We start from the raw sequence: 17,942 nt of genomic DNA on the forward strand, positions 1-17,942 counted from the left end.
GGCACCAGGGTGGTTCAGTCAGTTAAGTGTCGGACTCTTGATTTCAACTCAGGTCATGATCTCGAGGTTCTTAAGATCGAGCCCTGTGTTGGGCTCCACGCTGTTAGGGTGGATTGCGATTCTCTCTCCCTCTCTCTGCTACCACGCACGCACTCTCTCACTCTCTACCAAAATAAATAAACTTAAAAAAAAAAAAGGTATCCCCAAGGGAACAGATGGAGGGATTAATGTTCAACAGAGGGGCACTAGACGAAAAGAGGTGAAGGTGGATGTAAGAGCTGTATTCTTTGAGAGGTTTGAAAATGAGGGTTTCAGAGACTTGAAGACCAAATTTTCTCTGTGAAGTAAGGAAATACACTGAGAAAGGAGGTAAAGTTTGGAGAAAACCAAAGACATTGAGATAAATTGACTTTGACTAAGACATGTTGGATAAATGGTTTGAACTAGCACTACATCTTAATTTTTAAGCTTTGCATGGAGGAATCATATCAGTTATCTTTGAACTACCAGTGCTTGGTGTATATATATATATATATATATCAGAAGTTCAAAAAATCTTGATTAAATACTGCAAAATAAAACTTCGTTATGACTGATTCAAATTTGAATTCTGGTTTTAGTTCATGTAGCAGTGATGAACTGATTTGGGGGGAGACTTCCTGGCACCTTACCCTACTGTAGAAATTTCTCTTCTGCACGAACAGTGTTTCTTCCTGATCCCTCACTTTACTGTGGTAGCTTATATGGAAAATACCTAGGAACCTAGAGCTCATGTTTGAATTTCTCTTTATGACACCACAGGCTACTCATTTGTTAGGTTTTACTACCCTAGAAATCACAGGAACTTAAGCTGCTTTAGTTTATCATATGAGAATGTTAAGATACCTGACTGACTTCAGTTGCCTCGAGTCTCATTGTGGCTCAGGTTTTCTCTTTCACTTGTTCTTTAATACTGGGATTCTAATATTTATAACAGACATTCAGTTTGCAACAGAACATTTCCTGGGTATTGGGCTTTTTTTTTTGCAACCAGAACTGTCTTCAAATGAAAGTATTATCTGCATTGTTGTTCCAGTGTAATGGAAAAAAATAGCCTTTTTAGAGGAAGGAGGGGACACATTTGCAAACATAAATGTATAGACCATATTATCATCTTTCAAGTTATAATTTAAAAGCAACTTGAAGTATCTCCACAACTTGAAATTTTAAAAACAATTCTACTTCATGTGTATGTACCATATAATCTAAAATCAGCTAAAATGATGAGGTCTGTAAATACATGTGAAAATGAGTGTTATGTATCTCCCAAAGGTTTCATAGTTTAGCTAATCACTAAACAAGAAACTAATTGTTAGCTTGTTCAGTGTTGTGCACTCAATTTGAGGTCAGGATAATGACTTTTTTAATATGAAAATTAACCTACTCCTAGAGAATTAGTATTTGCATATTTTGCCCAAAGCTGCTTACGTTCAGAGTTAAGCAAAAGCATTTTTGTGATTAACTTGGCCGAAGTTCAGGTGATATGTTTTCCTTTTTACTATTAAGAATTTCATTTAAGTTTTTATGTTTTTTAGTTCTCCCCAATTTGGAGGTATTAAACTGACTTTGGCAGGCTGTGGTTTTTGCATGAAGCAAGCAGAAAAGTGTGTTGTGAAAAGAGGGTAGATTTGTGTAGGGTAGACTATCTTAGCCAACCTTTCTGTTGTTGTAAAACTATTAAGCAACTCTTTTCCACAGCATATATTTCAAAAATAGATATTGCTTCACTCTAGTTAATGGTTATTATTATTTTTCTCCCCTTAAGTAAAGTAGTGAATATGTATAGGCTAGCTTTGAAAATACTTGGAGTGCGAATTTCAAGTCACTATAATAGTTAACACCTATCCAAAGCCTTGAAATCTGCTGTATGTTGCTACTTACCACCTCATAGGTATTAGATAGTCCCTAAAGAAATGTGTTGAGAAAGAACAGAATTTTTAAAATGCCTAGGAAGAATATGTGAAGTCTCTGTTTAGCAGAGACATTGAAGTATCCTATTCTAGCTTCCCCGGTGTTCTTTTTGGTTTTAGCACAAGTAAATATTTGAAGAGGAAGACTAAAGAAGCCTGTAGTGTGCGTGTGTGTGTGTCTGTTTGCGTGCGTGCGTGCGCGTGTGTGTGTGTGTCCCCAGCATACACTTGTTCCTTTGGACCAGATTTCAAAATGCATTGTTTGACATGTAGGAAAAAACTTTATAAGAACACAGAAGTAAAACTGAAAATGATTCTAAAAAGAGAAGTGGATTAAATAGTTAAGTGATAAATATATATCATTGTGTATAATATTTCCATTTAAAAGCATAGCACTATGAAAAATTTACTGTATCATTATAATAAATTACATATTCCTAATTACTCTTACTTCTAGTGATGTTAATAATAATAACTAATATTTCTATAGCACTTTATATTTGTATAGCACTTTATGGCTTCCCTTTGCCAACATACTCTATTTCATATATTTTTTATTTAATATGTTATCCAGTGCTTTATGTTTTGCATACATAAATAGCACTTTATAATACCAATTCATCTTTATTGTTCCTCCAGCACATTCCCAATGAAGCATGCATACTATTTTTATCATCTTCACTTAAAGATGGAAATAAAACTCAAAAATGTGAGATGATTTCGTTGACACTTTAGGTATTGTATTGATGTAAATAGTCACCATTAATGTTGCTCAACGTTTCATCATGGCTCCTGATAGAATTTTTAAAGCTGGATAATTTTTAGCACTGATGCAATGTTTGACCCTATTTTGAAAAATATTTTTGTTTTTTATAAAATGACATCATAACAGTTTACAAACTTTAGAGCTATACTATTATATGGTATAATATATAATTTTTTTTACCAAATACGTAAAAGCCCTTTGCTTTAGGAGAAAAGTTTGATACACCATTTACTATCACTATTTGAAAGAGAAGCATTTACAAACATTATATGAATGATGAGTCGGATAAAGGACATGCAGGAACCACAATCTACTGCTGGGTAGAACATCAAAAGGGAATTTTTTAATATTAGTACAGTAGTTGTCCTCTGATTATTTTTTAAAAAGAGCAAGGGAAGGCAACTATTTTCATATATTAGTATTTATATGCCATAAACTATCATTTAACAGTTTGGCAATTCACAGATTATATTTTACAATAAATTAGAAATTCAAACTTTAAAATTTTTCAGAATTAGATCACATTTTATCATGATTTCTGAAAATGAAGTCATTTCAAAAATAATAAAGGTATAATGATTTATTAATAACCAACAAGAGACTAGATCATTGCTGAAATTAATTATAAGTTGCAAGATAAATTTACTAATATACATTTAACACATTTGGTGACCTGTTCTTTATTTTCCTGCATAAGCTATTATTATCATGTACTTGTTACAGGTTTCATTTCTAGAAGACCATTGTATTCAGACAGTGGAAACTATTCCACTTGGCAGGTTAGGTTACAGCTGTGTTACCTGTGTCACCGTGATGTATGAAAACGTGAATATTAGAGGTGTTTTCTGTACAGTCTCTGAAAAGGAAGTACCTGCTATTTCACAGAACGTTAAAGAAGTGTGGCTGTGAAACATTCTCACTTTCTTAATTGAAAATTAAGGGGGCAGGTCATTTTTAATTTTTGCATGTCTTTGCATAACTTTTAAGACCACTCTGTTATTGGGGCGCCTGGGTGGCTCAGTCAGTTGAGCATCCGACTTCGGCTCAGGTCATGATCTCACAGTCTGTGAGTTTGAGCCCCACGTTGGGCTCTGTGCTGACAGCTAGGAACCTGGAGCCTGCTTCAGATTCTGTGTCTCCCTCTCTCTCTCTGCCCCTGACCCACTTGCGTTCTGTCTCTGTCTGTCTCAAAAATAAGTAAACATTAAAAAAATTTTTTTAAATAAAAAAAAGACCACTCTGTTATTAATAATGTCAATTCCATGATAAGCACATTTGTTTTAGTAAGGCAGATTTACTTTATAGTTCTGCTTTCATTACCATTGTATTCCTTTCTTGATAGAAATTACTCTGTAAACTTTAAAAACTAAGCATATAAATCGTTACCACTTGTTTTGACCAACATGTGTCCTGGTTTGCATTGTAAGCAAACATTTCTCATCCAGTTTTTGCATCAGTAACCCAGGAAATTACACTTTGGTTCTGATTTGCCTTTCCTATTACAGGCCAACAAAAATCTCTCGTTTACTTCAATGCCAGCCTCCTCACAGCCGTCTAAGGTAAAGCAGTCAGACATGCTGGCCGCTCATCAGATTCTTCATCAGTTTGGTTTCACTCAGACCGGTGAGCCCCTTTTCTTATTTTGAGTACTCTTTTAAATGTTCAGATACGGTTTTTTTAGAAGATGCCATTTATTTCACTTGAGAACTGTAGCTCATAGCATTGTAATGGTCAGTTCTCATATTTGAGTTATGTTCTGGCATTTTTTTTTTCTTTAAAATCACTGAAGTTATTTCAAAAGCAAATTTGAACCTGGTAAATTTAATAGTAGATAGCTCTCAAAGCTCTATTTTGTTGAACAGAAAATAATTTTAAAGTAGCAAAACATGCATTTTAAACGTGTGATATTAAATCTGATTCAGTTTCCCTTGGATAAAAGAACCATAGTTGATGGATAATCCCATTTTATAATTTCAAGGAAAACCAAGGTAGAATACATTTGGGAAGAAACAGGATATAGAAATCTACATAAGTCACTGAGTTGAAATGAACTGTACAGTTGCAAATTTTTAGGCGAATGTTTTAAATTTATTTGAATAATATTTTCAAAGGATGTCAACGAAAAAGCATCAAGGTGAGAAATGTGTATTTTGGGTAATTAAAGAGGACTATTTCTGTTTGTTGAGCTGTATGTTTTGACAGTGTATTTTCTATTGAATTCTTTTAGAAAGATGAGACAGCTGGGAATAACAAAATGATTATCTTTGACAAAGAGATTATAATAAGAAACTTGAGCTTGAAAAGATTCACATTATTTACAAATCCAGGGACAATACTACTTTTCTACTTTAAAAGTATTTGGAGTTTACATATACAAGCTGTTTTAATATAGTTGCATTTTAATATTGCTGTATAAGTTACGCATTACAGTGTGAACATACTTAAATTAACAGTTCTTATATTCAGTCCTGGCTGTGCCTTTTATTACTCTTATTATATGAGAACTTTAAATCTTCATTTGAAAAGTGGAAGTGATGTTTACATTAGATATTGTTGAACTTCAAATCACATAGCACATATGAAAACACTTTGTAAGCATAGGTACCATATGAATATAACATACTTATTAACATGATGAATGTATATACACTAGCTGTGAAAATACTTTCAATTCTCATTGCAAATCACTATAATAATTAAGTTATCTCAAACCTTAGAAATTTTGAATTTCTAGTGTTTTAGATGTGTGCCAGAAGTTGGAACAATGGCATTAGTAATTTTTAGGCACAATAAAGGGCACACTATGTGCCACCCCTTTAGACTCTTAATCCCTACACCCTAAGTAGATACTTAGTTTGCCCTCAAATCAGGTCATTTTAATGACTAGGGAAGAAAGAACCTATCTCTACCACTTGATTCCTGTCATCCGGATGCTTCAGGATCAAATCTGGTTAAGTTAATATATTGATTAAAACTCATTCAAGTAGTGTCAGCCAACAAAGTGAAGATGATAGATGAAGAATTCTTCCCTTTTCTATAAAGGGAAAAATAGGGATAGATAGGAAGCCTTTTGAAATGGGAGAAGGATTGCCACTGAGACAAATAAAGGAAAAAGGAAAGCCAGATATGATAAAGGCCAGTCTTTCAGACTTCACCATTATACATAGGATTTGGTCCATTTACCTTCAGCTTTCCATGGCCTTGAGTGTAGCATTTGTATCATGCATCTCTCTGTGTATACACTATCTTAGAAGCATTACCATTAAACCATATGATAGATGGTAACACTGCTTCACTTGATTGTTTCAGTTATTAATATGCCTGACCTCATTTTAAGGCATAGCCTTCCTATAAAATTTGTTGAGGTATCAATGTATGGAAAAATTATAAAAGCAGAATATGGAATCCATTGCAAAATGGCCAAATTAATCCATTTCATTCATTCAGAAGTGTATCTTTGTGGGAAAAAAACTATGCAGTAGCAAACAGGTGAACTAGTTTCTACATCTGGCTCCATTTCTAAATGACTGTAGAATCCCAAGAAATTTTTTCAGGCCTCAGTTTTCTCATCCCTACAGATAAATGAGGGCTCTGAATTTAAAGAGTTTCTGTCTTAAAAATTCTATGATGCTGTTCTGTATTCAAATGAGCCTTAAAAAAGGATAGTTAAGTGTTCCCCACTGTACAAAAAAACCATTAGAATCTAAAATATAAGACTATAAAAACAAATGTAGATAGAATGTTTAAAAATAAAAATCTTACTTGAAAACCTCTGTAAATATTCAAGTCATATCTGTAGACATTTGGCTTTGTACAGTATAAAGAAAAGCTCCTTAACACAGAGCTAATCAGGATGGACCCTCTAGCCCTCATGCTAGGAGGCTGAAGAGCACAGGTTGGTTTGATTTACGTTCTATAGGAGTTTCTATGCTGGAAGGCTAGACTCCAAAGCAGGTTTATGGTCTGTAGTAATTTCTGTTAACTCTTATTCAGGGTAAGTTCTATGTAATGGAGACTGCTAGAAAAGTAACTTTTTCTTCTTTGATTTGCATTCCTCGGAGTTTCTAGAACAGTGCCTTTTTTCATTCTACAATCATTGTAAGTGGCTCCATTGTTGAAGATCCTTTCTTAAATGGACTAAATATTATAGTCTCCACTCTCAAGCAGCTTACAGTCTGATTGGAGACAGTAGTGAGTGTGGACCAAATTATGTCAGCATTGGATAGATTATAAAATCACAGTGTAAGCAAAGCAGGACTGGAATAGAGACGGACCGAGCAGCTAAGAGTTTTCTCAGATTTTTCTATGTCCAAATAGAATTTATGCCACAGACCCCGCCTTCCATCTCCACTTTCCCTCCTGCACACACACTGAGGCTTCCCAATCCCAGCGCTCCAGCCACATTCACCTAGTTGTTAGGTGAAACTAGGAGTAAATTTTTAGTCATCTTTTTTCCCACCACTTCCTACACCTCCACTCTTGTTTCTTAGCTTATTCTCCCTAGAGCAATGTGATTCTTTGAAAAATGAATTGGAAAAAAAAATGAATTGGAGCATGTTACTTTCCTGCTTAAAGCTCTTAAATGGCTTCCTATCACAATTAGAATGATTCCCAGAGTTCCCACCCTGTCTTATGAAACCTTTCAGAATCATGCCCCTGTCTTCATGTTGGCCTCCTTAACAGCCGGGGGTTAAGGGACCATGCCAAGAGAGCCAAGAAGCGGGTAACCAGACCTTTGCTTTAAAGACAGCTTTGCTTGGCTAGGGGGGTTGACTCTTAGTTAGCTGGAAGAAATGCTCAGGTGAATGTACTTAAGAAGAACTGAGTCTGCGAAGGTAGGTGGGGGTCAATTTGTGTCCTACTGAAGAGTTCATATTTTATTTTCTAGGTAAAATAGAGCTGTCCAAAATGTGTTTTTAAAAAATACGTCTGGTAACTGAGTGAAGAATGGGTTAGACAGGAAAAAAGCTGGATACAACTCTTATGAGATCCTTATTTCAAGAAGTATTCATTAGGCTATTACTCTAGGTTCTTAGTTACAAAGGAATAAATCAGCTAATTCTATTAATCCTGTTAAAATTAAAACTATAAATCCCCCCAAAAAATCTCTTCCCGAGTAACTTTTATAAGAATGAAAATTTTATAATTTTGTCAATTACACTTTAATAAAGCTGGAGGGAACAGAACAAAAATGTAATCTTAACATTTTAGGTTAAACTGAAGGTTATAGCTCATCATGCCTCACCATGTAGAGGACATGTTATACTGCATCTCAAAACTGTCTCCATACTTCTTTAGTATATAATGAAGAAAATCTCTAAAACAATAAGAGTAACTTGTGTTTATAAAAAAAAATTATGAAGTGCTTTCATATACATTCTCATTTGATCTTCGATAAAACTTTCTTGGAAGTAGGGTAAACATTAAAATCATAGGGCATGAAATCCTTCTAGAGCATCTAGGACGTTAAAACTTTGGCTGCTCAGCCCTTTACAGTGAAAGGGAGAGGCAGAGAGGCTGGCTTGACAGAGTCCATGTAGCTGGTAGTGTCTTAAAACAGTATCTCCTCGCTCCTAGCTCCGTCCCTCTCATACTACCGTACCAAACTGCCTACTCCTAGAGGAAGGCACGAGTGTAGGAGGTGGAGTGGACTGCCTTCTCGATTCTGTCCGTGAGGCTGGCCCTGGAGCCACTCCTTCATTCCTGGTCCGTTGACCTCCCACTCTGCCACATGGTCCCTCTGGCTGCAGGTGTTCTCTTTTGTTACCAGCTTTGGAGGTCTGTAATCTGTAGAATAATAATCTGAACAGTACTAACTCAGTGCTAAAGCTGAGGTGAAATGAAGGTATTTCCTAAGGATTGACGAACTTTTACTTTGCTTTCTTTGACCTTTAAATATAATTCTGTGTTTGCTAGTTGTTAGATTTTTTTTTAAGGTTTAGTTTCAGTGATACTGTGGTATTTAAGTGTGCAGTCAAATCAACAGGTTCTCTGCAGAGAAATTTTGTTCTGTGATAGTTTGTCTCAATCCCAGATCCCATTCAGCCATCTCAAGAGTACTTATTATGGAAGTAAATTTTAAAATGTGGATTATTTAGTAAAAAATAGAATTAATTACTGTTATGGGCAGCAGAAATTAGCAGGAAGTGGCTCATTCTACTGGCAGTGGGATAGGTGGTGTATCATCTTTTCATGTTTATATTTGAAGGGCAGCATGCTTCATTTTTATGTATTTAGTGTATCTTTTTTTAAGTGTATTTATCTTGAGATAGAGAGAGAATACAAGGTTATGTGGGGGAGGGACAGAGAGAGTGGGAGAGAAAGAATCTCAAGAAGCAGGCTCCACACTGTCAGCACAGAGCCTGATGTGGGGCTCAGACTCACGAACCATGAGATCATGACCCAAGGCAAAATCAAGAGTCGGATGCTCAACCTACTGAGCCACCCAGGCACCCCTTATTAGTGTATCTTTTCACAGCATTGCTTTAAGTTAAATTTATTTCATATTCAATAGGTAAGTTGAGTCATACAAAATAGGACATTTTTTAATGTGTTTATTAATATATCTCTTTTCATTGTAGACTTGGAGTTTGATAGGGAAGACCGTGTGACATGGTTTTTAAAAACAATCAATAATAGCTCTGTCTTGTCTATAATTTGGTTGCACTTTCCAATAGCCCATATAAACATATATTAAACTTTACAAACAACCATTTAATCTAAGTTTTTATCATATCCTAAACAGGCAAAGTATCTGATTTAGACATTATCATAAACTGATTCAGATGGCTTCAGTATTGGTTAAGAGATACCAAGTTAACTTTTGTGCATCTACATGTTTAATATTTGAAGAACTGGATTTTTTCCATTGATTTCGCATGCCTTTGACAAGTAGACACTTATTCCCTTGACCAGCTCTTAAAATTAGGAGCCACTTTCCAGTTAAAATTAATTTTTATTCTTTTCAAGATTTCAGTATTTCCTAAGGTTTTAATTATTTGCAGAAAAATGCAAAACTTATAATACCACTGAAATTTAAAATGAATCCTGGACCCTAGTTTCACCAGAGATTCTGTAATATCATTATATAACCCATCATAGAGGGTAGATTACATCCAAGTTGGAAACGTGACACTTGTATTTCAGAGGAAGGGAAAGAAAACATGTTGGCAAAAATCGAGAGTTACAATGACTCTGCGTAAACACAGCTGATGGTAGAAGGGGGTTTCCATTTTAAGGAAGGTAAAATGAGCTTCAAAGAACTCTCTCATGTTATCAGAATTGGCAGTTTTCTCATAGTATTACTTAATGAACTTTAAAGTGTTAATTGAAAGCATGTTTTATTGAATTCTGATAACAGACTTCCAGAATTCCAAGATTGTGATTTGGGTGGTGGGACAGGTGACAGGAATGAATTTGCCATCACAGATAAAGATGTCTGCAGAATTAACTGATTTTCTATAGACACATGTCCTTAAATGTGCTTTATGGTACTAAAAAGAATCAAAAATATTTTTATTATGCAATGTTTTTTTTAATTTTTTTACGTTTATTTATTTTTGAAAGAGAGAGAGCAAGCACGAGTGGGGTAGGGGTAGAGAGAGGAGAGAGAATTCCAAGCAGGCTCCATGCTGTCAGTGAAGAGCCTGATGTGGGGCTCAAGATAACGAACTGTGAGATCATGACCTGAGCCGAAATTAAAGAGTTAGCTGCTTAACCGACTGGGCTCTCCAGGCACCCCTATTATGCAGTTTTTAAAAGCAAGAATTTGTTTTCCAAAACAACCAGTTTTCTAAATTCAGTACATGTACCTTATGGTGCAAAAAGCACTGCACTAGACCTAGGGTCAGAAGGCCAGGGGAGCTGGGCCCAAGCCCTAATTGTGCCACTGCCCAGCTGTTTTCTTGGGTAACTGCCTTTATCTCTCCAGGTGTATTGTGTCTGTTTTCTACTTCATTGTGAGGATCAGAAAAATATTATTAATACTTTGAAATCCATAAGAAATTGTAAGAATAAACAATATGAGATTTTATAGGAGAGTCTTCTGATTTTTTTTTGTTTGTTTGTTTGGAATCATATAATCTGTATTGTGGCCAAAGGAATGGAGGAAATCTTATTTCAAGACATGTTTTAATAAAATGTGATAAGTGATGATTATAGAAAAAAAGAACACGTCAGAGAGGCAAATAATGGTTGTAGAATTTTTAGAAGCATGCCAAAAAAGACATTAAGATGAAGTAATTTTAAGAAGAAAGTTTTCAAACGAGCGTCTCAAACTTAAATAATCCACTGGAATCCACTTAACTTTGAAACTTTGGTTTTCCCCTTAAGTACGAGTCAACACAAAACCCTGGAGGTGTGGGACTATGTTCATATTTGGATTTTTCTGGACACTGAGCAAATGACCTTGATTTCATGAATATTTTTTCTTTAACAAATCACTATTTTATATTTCCCTACCACAAAGAATGAGATTTTATTTGTTAGATTTTTTTTGTTGTTGCTTGTAATTGGAATATCTAACATTGATGTTTGATTGTTACATTAAAGAATTAAGGTGCCATTTTAGTAACCAATATCATTATTTTTACTAAGTAATTCTCCAGTGACCCAAGTCAAGCCCTTTGTTTTAAATTTTTTTTTTTAACATTTATTTTTGAGACAGAGACAGACAGAGCATGAACGGGGGAGGGTCAGAGAGAGAGAGGGAGACACAGAATCTGAAACAGGCTCCAGGCTCTGAGCTGTCAGCACAGAGTCCGAAGTGGGGCTCGAACTCGGACCGCGAGATCATGACCTGAGCTGAAGTCGGCCGCTTAACTGACTGAGCCACCCAGGCGCCCCAAGCCCTTTGTTAAAAGAATAAAACTTATCCTTACTTGTAATAGAAGCCCTTATACTTCCTCAGTAATAAATATCATTTGAATTAGTAAAGTGTTTCTAATTGTGTTGATAACAAAGTATAATCTATATATTTATCATTTCCTAATTTAAGAATCATTTTATCAACTCTAGTAAATACTAATATACTTAATGAATGGTTCTTCGTTCACATGGATATGCATTTCGTATTAATGTCCCCATTGAGTTACTAAATTTTTCCTAATACCCTCTGAAGAGAGAATATGAATGCAAACATTTCTCCTCATTTAAATCTGTTGATTTGAATGAGCTTAAATTTGTCCATTAGATGCTAGCCAATTATTTTCTAAGAAGCTACTTTATATGGTATTTATATTGTGTATATGGTTCCAACCTTATAATATTAAACCTTTCCCCCCATGTGTTAAAAATAAAAAAACTTTAAGCTTTCCTTTTATTTTTTTAACTCACATTTGTGTGTGTGCGCGCATGCGCATGTGTTTTGTTTAAGAGCCTATTAAATTTAGTTGTTGAAGTATATTGTAGTACTTATCCAGTGGATTCACTTTAAAGGTGAAATAATTATATTAACATTCACTGAAAAATAAAAAGAAAGCAATTGAAAGCCACTAACTATAAGAAATTAAAATGAGATTCTACTGATTTAATAAATATGAGAACTACCTAATTTAATCCTAATGCAGCCAAAATACATGCCAGACCTTTGAATTTGCATTTTATAGATATTCTGATGTTTATCTTTTACAAAATTTTCCAATTGATGTATTAAGAACCTTTTTTTTTTATATTTTGAAGATTTATAGAAGATACTTGTGTATAGCATCCTTTTTTAAAAGATCACATGTAAATTTGAGAGCTTAAGCAAAGTTAAACAGCTACTGTAGTATGGATGGCTCTGAAATATGAAATTCAGAAGATACTTAGCCTCAAGCTTGTGTAGCAAGATATATATAAACTAACCACTTTGGTCATATATGTGACACACATGTAATCATTGCTATGCATGAGCTTTCATTTCCTGAAAAAAGCTTCTGTATTTTATTCTCCTGCCTCATTTTGGATGACAGCATTACCATTTTTCCAGGAGAAACTGTGGACCCATCTTTGAGTCCTGTCCTTTGGCTAGTTAGTCTCAGAGCCCTCTCTTGATTCTGAATCTTTCTTAATTCACCAACTGTCCTTCTGATCTTTATGGTCTCTTTCTTGTCCTGTTTGTCCCTTTTTTTCTGGTGTCAGAGTTTTGTGGATGTCATTACGTCTTCCTAATTCTAAATAAAGTTCTTTTCTCTGAATTGATGTTTTTCTCCTGTGCTCAGTTTTTTCATCTGTTTATGTATCCTATGTTTTTGTTTCATGCCAGTGGTTTTTCCTTTGTTTCTGATGATCATTGGTGTTTGTCTTTTTTTTTTATATGAAGGACTGGGTACAAATATGGTGTCCCTCTTCTGTGGTGTAAATAGCTCTATAATCTTGCTATTTTGTTCACTTTAGCAGAAAGTATTGAGGACTTTGTATGTATATGTGGCTAAGACATATTAACTGGCAGCTTATATTCAGGGTAAGCAAGCAAGAGAAATGAGTCCACTTGTCAGGCTGTCACACTCATTGCCAGAATGAGAAGTAGGGCAACAGTATTCACTGTAGAAGTCTTCACTCTTCCCAAGTGGTATGTTCAATAATATTTTTAGGGACAATTCCACTGATTTATTTTTACTTTTTAATCTTTTTTTGTCTATGGTTAATGCTCGGCAGCATCCATTTTATGTGGGATCGATCTGCGGCCTGTTTAGGCTAAATATTTTATATATGAACCTTCAATTATTTCTCCTGAGTTTTGTTTTGCCCCCTACGAAATATGCTTTTTCTGTGTCCACAGGTCCTCAGTTTCACTGTCAGATAATTCTGTATCTACTGCAGCCCACCATAATGTTTTCAGATATTTCTAATCACTTTTCATCTTCTATAAATTTGTTGAACTTTCTAACCTATTTTTTTTCAAGCTCACCAGTGACTTTCATGTTGCTCATACAAGTCGTCAATCCTGTTTATGTTACTTGACTATAAGCAGCACTTGACACATTCGATCTCTTCTCAATATACTGGTTTCTGGGACACCACATTCTCCTTTTAACTTTTATCTCATTAGCCACTACCCTTCATTCTCTTTTTGCTAATTCTTCCTCTTTTCTTCCATGTCTTATCACATGGTTCCACTGCAATCTGATCCTCTTTTGTTTCCAGTATTTATGTTCATTTCCTTGGTGATCTCTTGACTAAATAAAACTTCTATACCAGTGTCTTATCTTCAGCCCAGACTGCTTTTCCAAACTGTAGATCTGCACAGTCCAGTACAGTAGCCTGTAACCTCATGTGGCCATTGAATACTTAAAATGTAGCTAGGGTGATTTGGGAACTGTTTTTTATTCTATTTTATTTCAATTTCAATTTAGATAGGCACATACAGGGGTGCCTAGGTGGCTCAGTCAGTTGGGCATCCACCTCTTGATTTCGGCTCAGGTCATGATCTCACAGTTTGTGAGTTCAAGCTGAACATTGGGCTTTGTGCTAACAGTGCATGAAGCCTGTTTGGTATTTTGTCTCCCTCTCTCTGTGCCCCTCCCCAGTTTGCTCTCTATATCTCTCTCAAAATAAATAAAAATAAACTTGAAATAAATAAATAAAATAAAATAAAATAAATAGACACATATGGCCAATGGCTGTTACGTCGGACAGTTCAGACTTACGAAATCTACTTCTATGTATATCTTCATTATCTGACACCAGACAAATCAGTGTTATGATATAAAAAATAGATTACCACTTTTTAAAATATACATAATTCTTTTAATATTAAGACCTCCTTGAATATAATGTTGAAAATTTTATGGTGTTTTATCATCAGGATTGTAGAAATGTTATTAATAAGCAGCACTGATATTAATTTGAATAGGGGGTCGACAGGTTTCTTACTCTTCATATTTAAATCAATACATGACATTCTGCTTGCACTTAGCCGAGAAGTCAGACACCCGAATTTAGATCCAGATTTTGTTAGTTATGCTATGACCTGCAGTAAGTTATTTCATCCTAGTGACTTGTCATTTGAAAATAGAGGATGGGAAAGTGTTTACTGCAAGTGAAAGTTTTTAAATACCAACCCATGCTTGACTTAAAATGCACTAGGAGTTATAGATAGTATCTTTATGACTATATTCAGAGCTATTTTAATCAATGAACTTTTTATTTTAAATTTACCTAACTTCCCACTAAATTTTAGAAAGAGAAATCACTATGTTCTTAGAATTAGACTTAGTGAATGTTGTGTGTTAAAATCCATATTCCTCTAGTACACTATATATTTTTTCAAAATACAATCTCTAGGCATACTGGTTAAAACATTTCCATGACAAAAGTGGTTTTTATCATGTAGTTCTAAAGTAGGAGAGCTGGAAATTTTCATCTTTATCAGAACATAATTTACATCATGATGAAAGTAGTAAATATTTCTGATTTACTGCTGTGCCTCCAGGGAAAAATGAAACTGTCAGTAATCAATTCACTCAAAAGTGAGGATTATTGAAAGAATTACAACTTTATATGGCTGCACCCGGCAAGGGGAAAAGGGCAGATTATAAAACAGATAAATTATTTTTGGCCAGGAGTAACTTTATTTTTTACATAGCTTGAGAATAAGACTACGTTTAATGTTATTTAACATCATAAGGTGCATTTTACTATATTTATAATCTCACACTGAAATTGACAGTTTTTCCATTTCTAAGGCAGTAAGGCATACAAAATGATATTATTATAGGGTATATTTTCATTTATGTAGGTTTTAAAGTAGATTTTTTCATAACTTTTTTTTCTGATAATAAACTTAAGGCATGGTTTTGAAGGGAAAATGAGTATTCCACAATTTTGACATCTTTCAATTGCTAGATACTATTTAGTTTTTCAGTATTCTAGTCAATATATGTATTTCAAGATGTTGACCACATCTCTGTTAAGGAAAAATATTTTTAATTCATGTTGAAAATAAAAAGTCAAATAATACTCCATGTTAATCCAGTTTACTCATTCCTTCCATTGATGTACCTGCACATATTTCACATCCCTTCATTTCAATCTTTATGTTCTGTGATTCTGTGAAAAGTGATGAAATTTAAAAACGAGTGATCATTTTTTATTTATGTATTTTGCTGAGGGTGGGCACTGCTTAGAACCAAGGAAGCAGTTCCCATGTTTACTCCCTTGGTCAAGGGGGGGGGGGGGAATGAAATACCATTTAAAGCGTAAAAATAATAATTTTTGTTTCCTTTGTAAATTCCAGCATCCCAGAGTAACTTTTTAAAAAATTAAGTCTATGACAAGACATAATTCAGTTTTTAAATATTTTAGTTTCTGTCTACCAAAGGCTCTAGAAATTTAGAGGAAGACTCTGGAATTTTGGAGGAAGAGGACTATTTAAATTAAGTTTTCATTCACTCTTACTCAGTTAGGTTATGCTTTATAAGACTATATTCAGAATAGTCCTAAGGTTTCTCTCAGACTAGCCTAAGTGCATACTTTTGAATTTTGTGGTTTAGTCAGTTTGGTCTGGATAGTGAACATTCTATGATATCATAGAATTTACTGGTAATGTTTTCTGGAAATGAATATCCATCACTTATTGAAAATGTCAACTAACGATGGAAATTAGGTTTAGGAACTGGTCCTTCTGGTAATGATAGAGATGTCTAGATAATGTTGATTTGTATTTTCCAGAATTTTAAATGTGTGTTTTCAGGAAGCTTTTTCCTTGAATGAAAAGTGAATGAAAATGTAAAGAATCACTCTTTGTGTTGTTCTTAGTCAGCAACTTGCCTCCAAGTCTGAGAGCAAGGTTGATGACAAATATGGCAACTTAAGAAATGACTAGATGGAGTGACTGGTCATATTTTAAAAATAATTTAAGAGGCTTTTACATTGTAAACGTTCAGTAAGTAAAAAGTAGAACATTGTCCTAATGTTCTAATTTCAGGCAATTTACTTTTTTTCTCAACTTTCTCCTCTGAAAAATATTCAACTATAATTTCATAAAGAGTAAAAATTGAGAATGTTTTTTGACTAGTATCCATCTTTTTGGTTTTTTTTTTTTTAACTTTTATTTATTTCTGAGACAGAGAGAGACAGAGCATGAACGGGGGAGAGTCAGAGAGAGAGGGAGACTCAGAATCTGAAACAGGCCCAAGGCTCCGAGCAGTCAGCACAGAGCCCAATGTGGGGCTCGAACTCACAGACCGCGAGATCATGACCCGAGCCGAAGTTGGACGCTTAACCGACTGAGCCACCCAGGCGCCCCTAGTATCCATCTTTTTGAACAGAACCAGAAATACTGTATTTTAGTAGAAATACCCTAACAGAACCTGTTAGTTTAAAAAAATAAAAAACTTTTGTATACTTTATCAAAAATTAATTCATACAGTTCATCAACAGTTGTTTTTGGAGAACTTACTGTGTGACAGGGACTGTGCCAAACCCTGGGAGAACTGGAAGATAAAGGACTGCCCTCAAAGTCCTCAGAATAATGGGGTTAGGTTCAACAGCAGATAAGCATAAAACACTAAGGGAATACAGACATGAAACAGTCTGCTCAAACACATTATCCTTGTGAAATGCACTTAGTTTCATGGCTCTGCTTAGAATTGTGTGTCTTCTCTTCAATATAAAACAGTATTGTCTATTTAAAACTTCTCGCAACAGTAGTTTAGAACTAGGAATTTGAATTTTGATGCTGACCTTTTATAAGGCCAGTGTATCACAAGTCATGTAATAACCTCCATTACTGTACTATATCCTTCAAATCTGCCTCCTAAGGGTGTTCTGGGAATAAATGAGTGAATATTTATAAAACACTCCAGTTTCTTTTCTTTCCTATGAATATGTGTGAGTGACTGTGTGTGTGCGTGTGTGTGTGTGTGTGTGTGTGTGTGTGTGTGTGTGGTCTACACCTGACTTCTTTTTGAAAAGAGTCAAGTCACATCTCACAGCTACTAAGCTCTGTCGAAGCAGTGTAGCAGATGTTTTATTTTGGCCAATTCAGAGCCAACCAAATGTGAAGTGTTTTTATTTGGTGCAGGGATAGGGGTCTCTTGTGTTTCTTTTTTTCCTTATTTCCACTTGTGTAGTAACGTTATGAGGCTTGATACTTAATGTCTTCTCAGTCTTTTAATCTGTATATTTTCAAGTGATGATTTAACATTAACAACTAATGTTAAAGGCAGTTATAAATGCACAGTATAACAGGCAAATTAATTTACTTAATATTCATTAAACTTTTATAGGGAAAAAGTTGATATAGC

The 17,942-nt window shown here is 34.6% G+C and overlaps 1 protein-coding gene across 10 annotated transcripts in view; it reads left to right on the forward strand.

The window, feature by feature from the left end:
- AHI1 (Abelson helper integration site 1) overlaps positions 1–17,942 on the forward strand; it is a 208,127-nt gene that overhangs the window by 92,951 nt on the left and 97,234 nt on the right. For all 10 annotated transcript variants that reach the window (XR_008422886.1, XR_008422887.1, XM_053904459.1 and 7 more), the window contains one exon: positions 4,221–4,338. Coding sequence is in view for 8 of the 10 variants with exons in the window: in XM_053904459.1 (XP_053760434.1) it covers positions 4,221–4,338 (118 nt within the window). In the remaining 2 variants the exon portion in view is untranslated. The remainder of the gene's footprint in view (positions 1–4,220; positions 4,339–17,942) is intronic.

This window comes from Panthera pardus, unplaced genomic scaffold (genome assembly GCF_024362965.1).
Source record: "Panthera pardus isolate Hobbes unplaced genomic scaffold, ASM2436296v1 HiC_scaffold_17, whole genome shotgun sequence".
Lineage (NCBI taxonomy): Eukaryota > Metazoa > Chordata > Mammalia > Carnivora > Felidae > Panthera > Panthera pardus.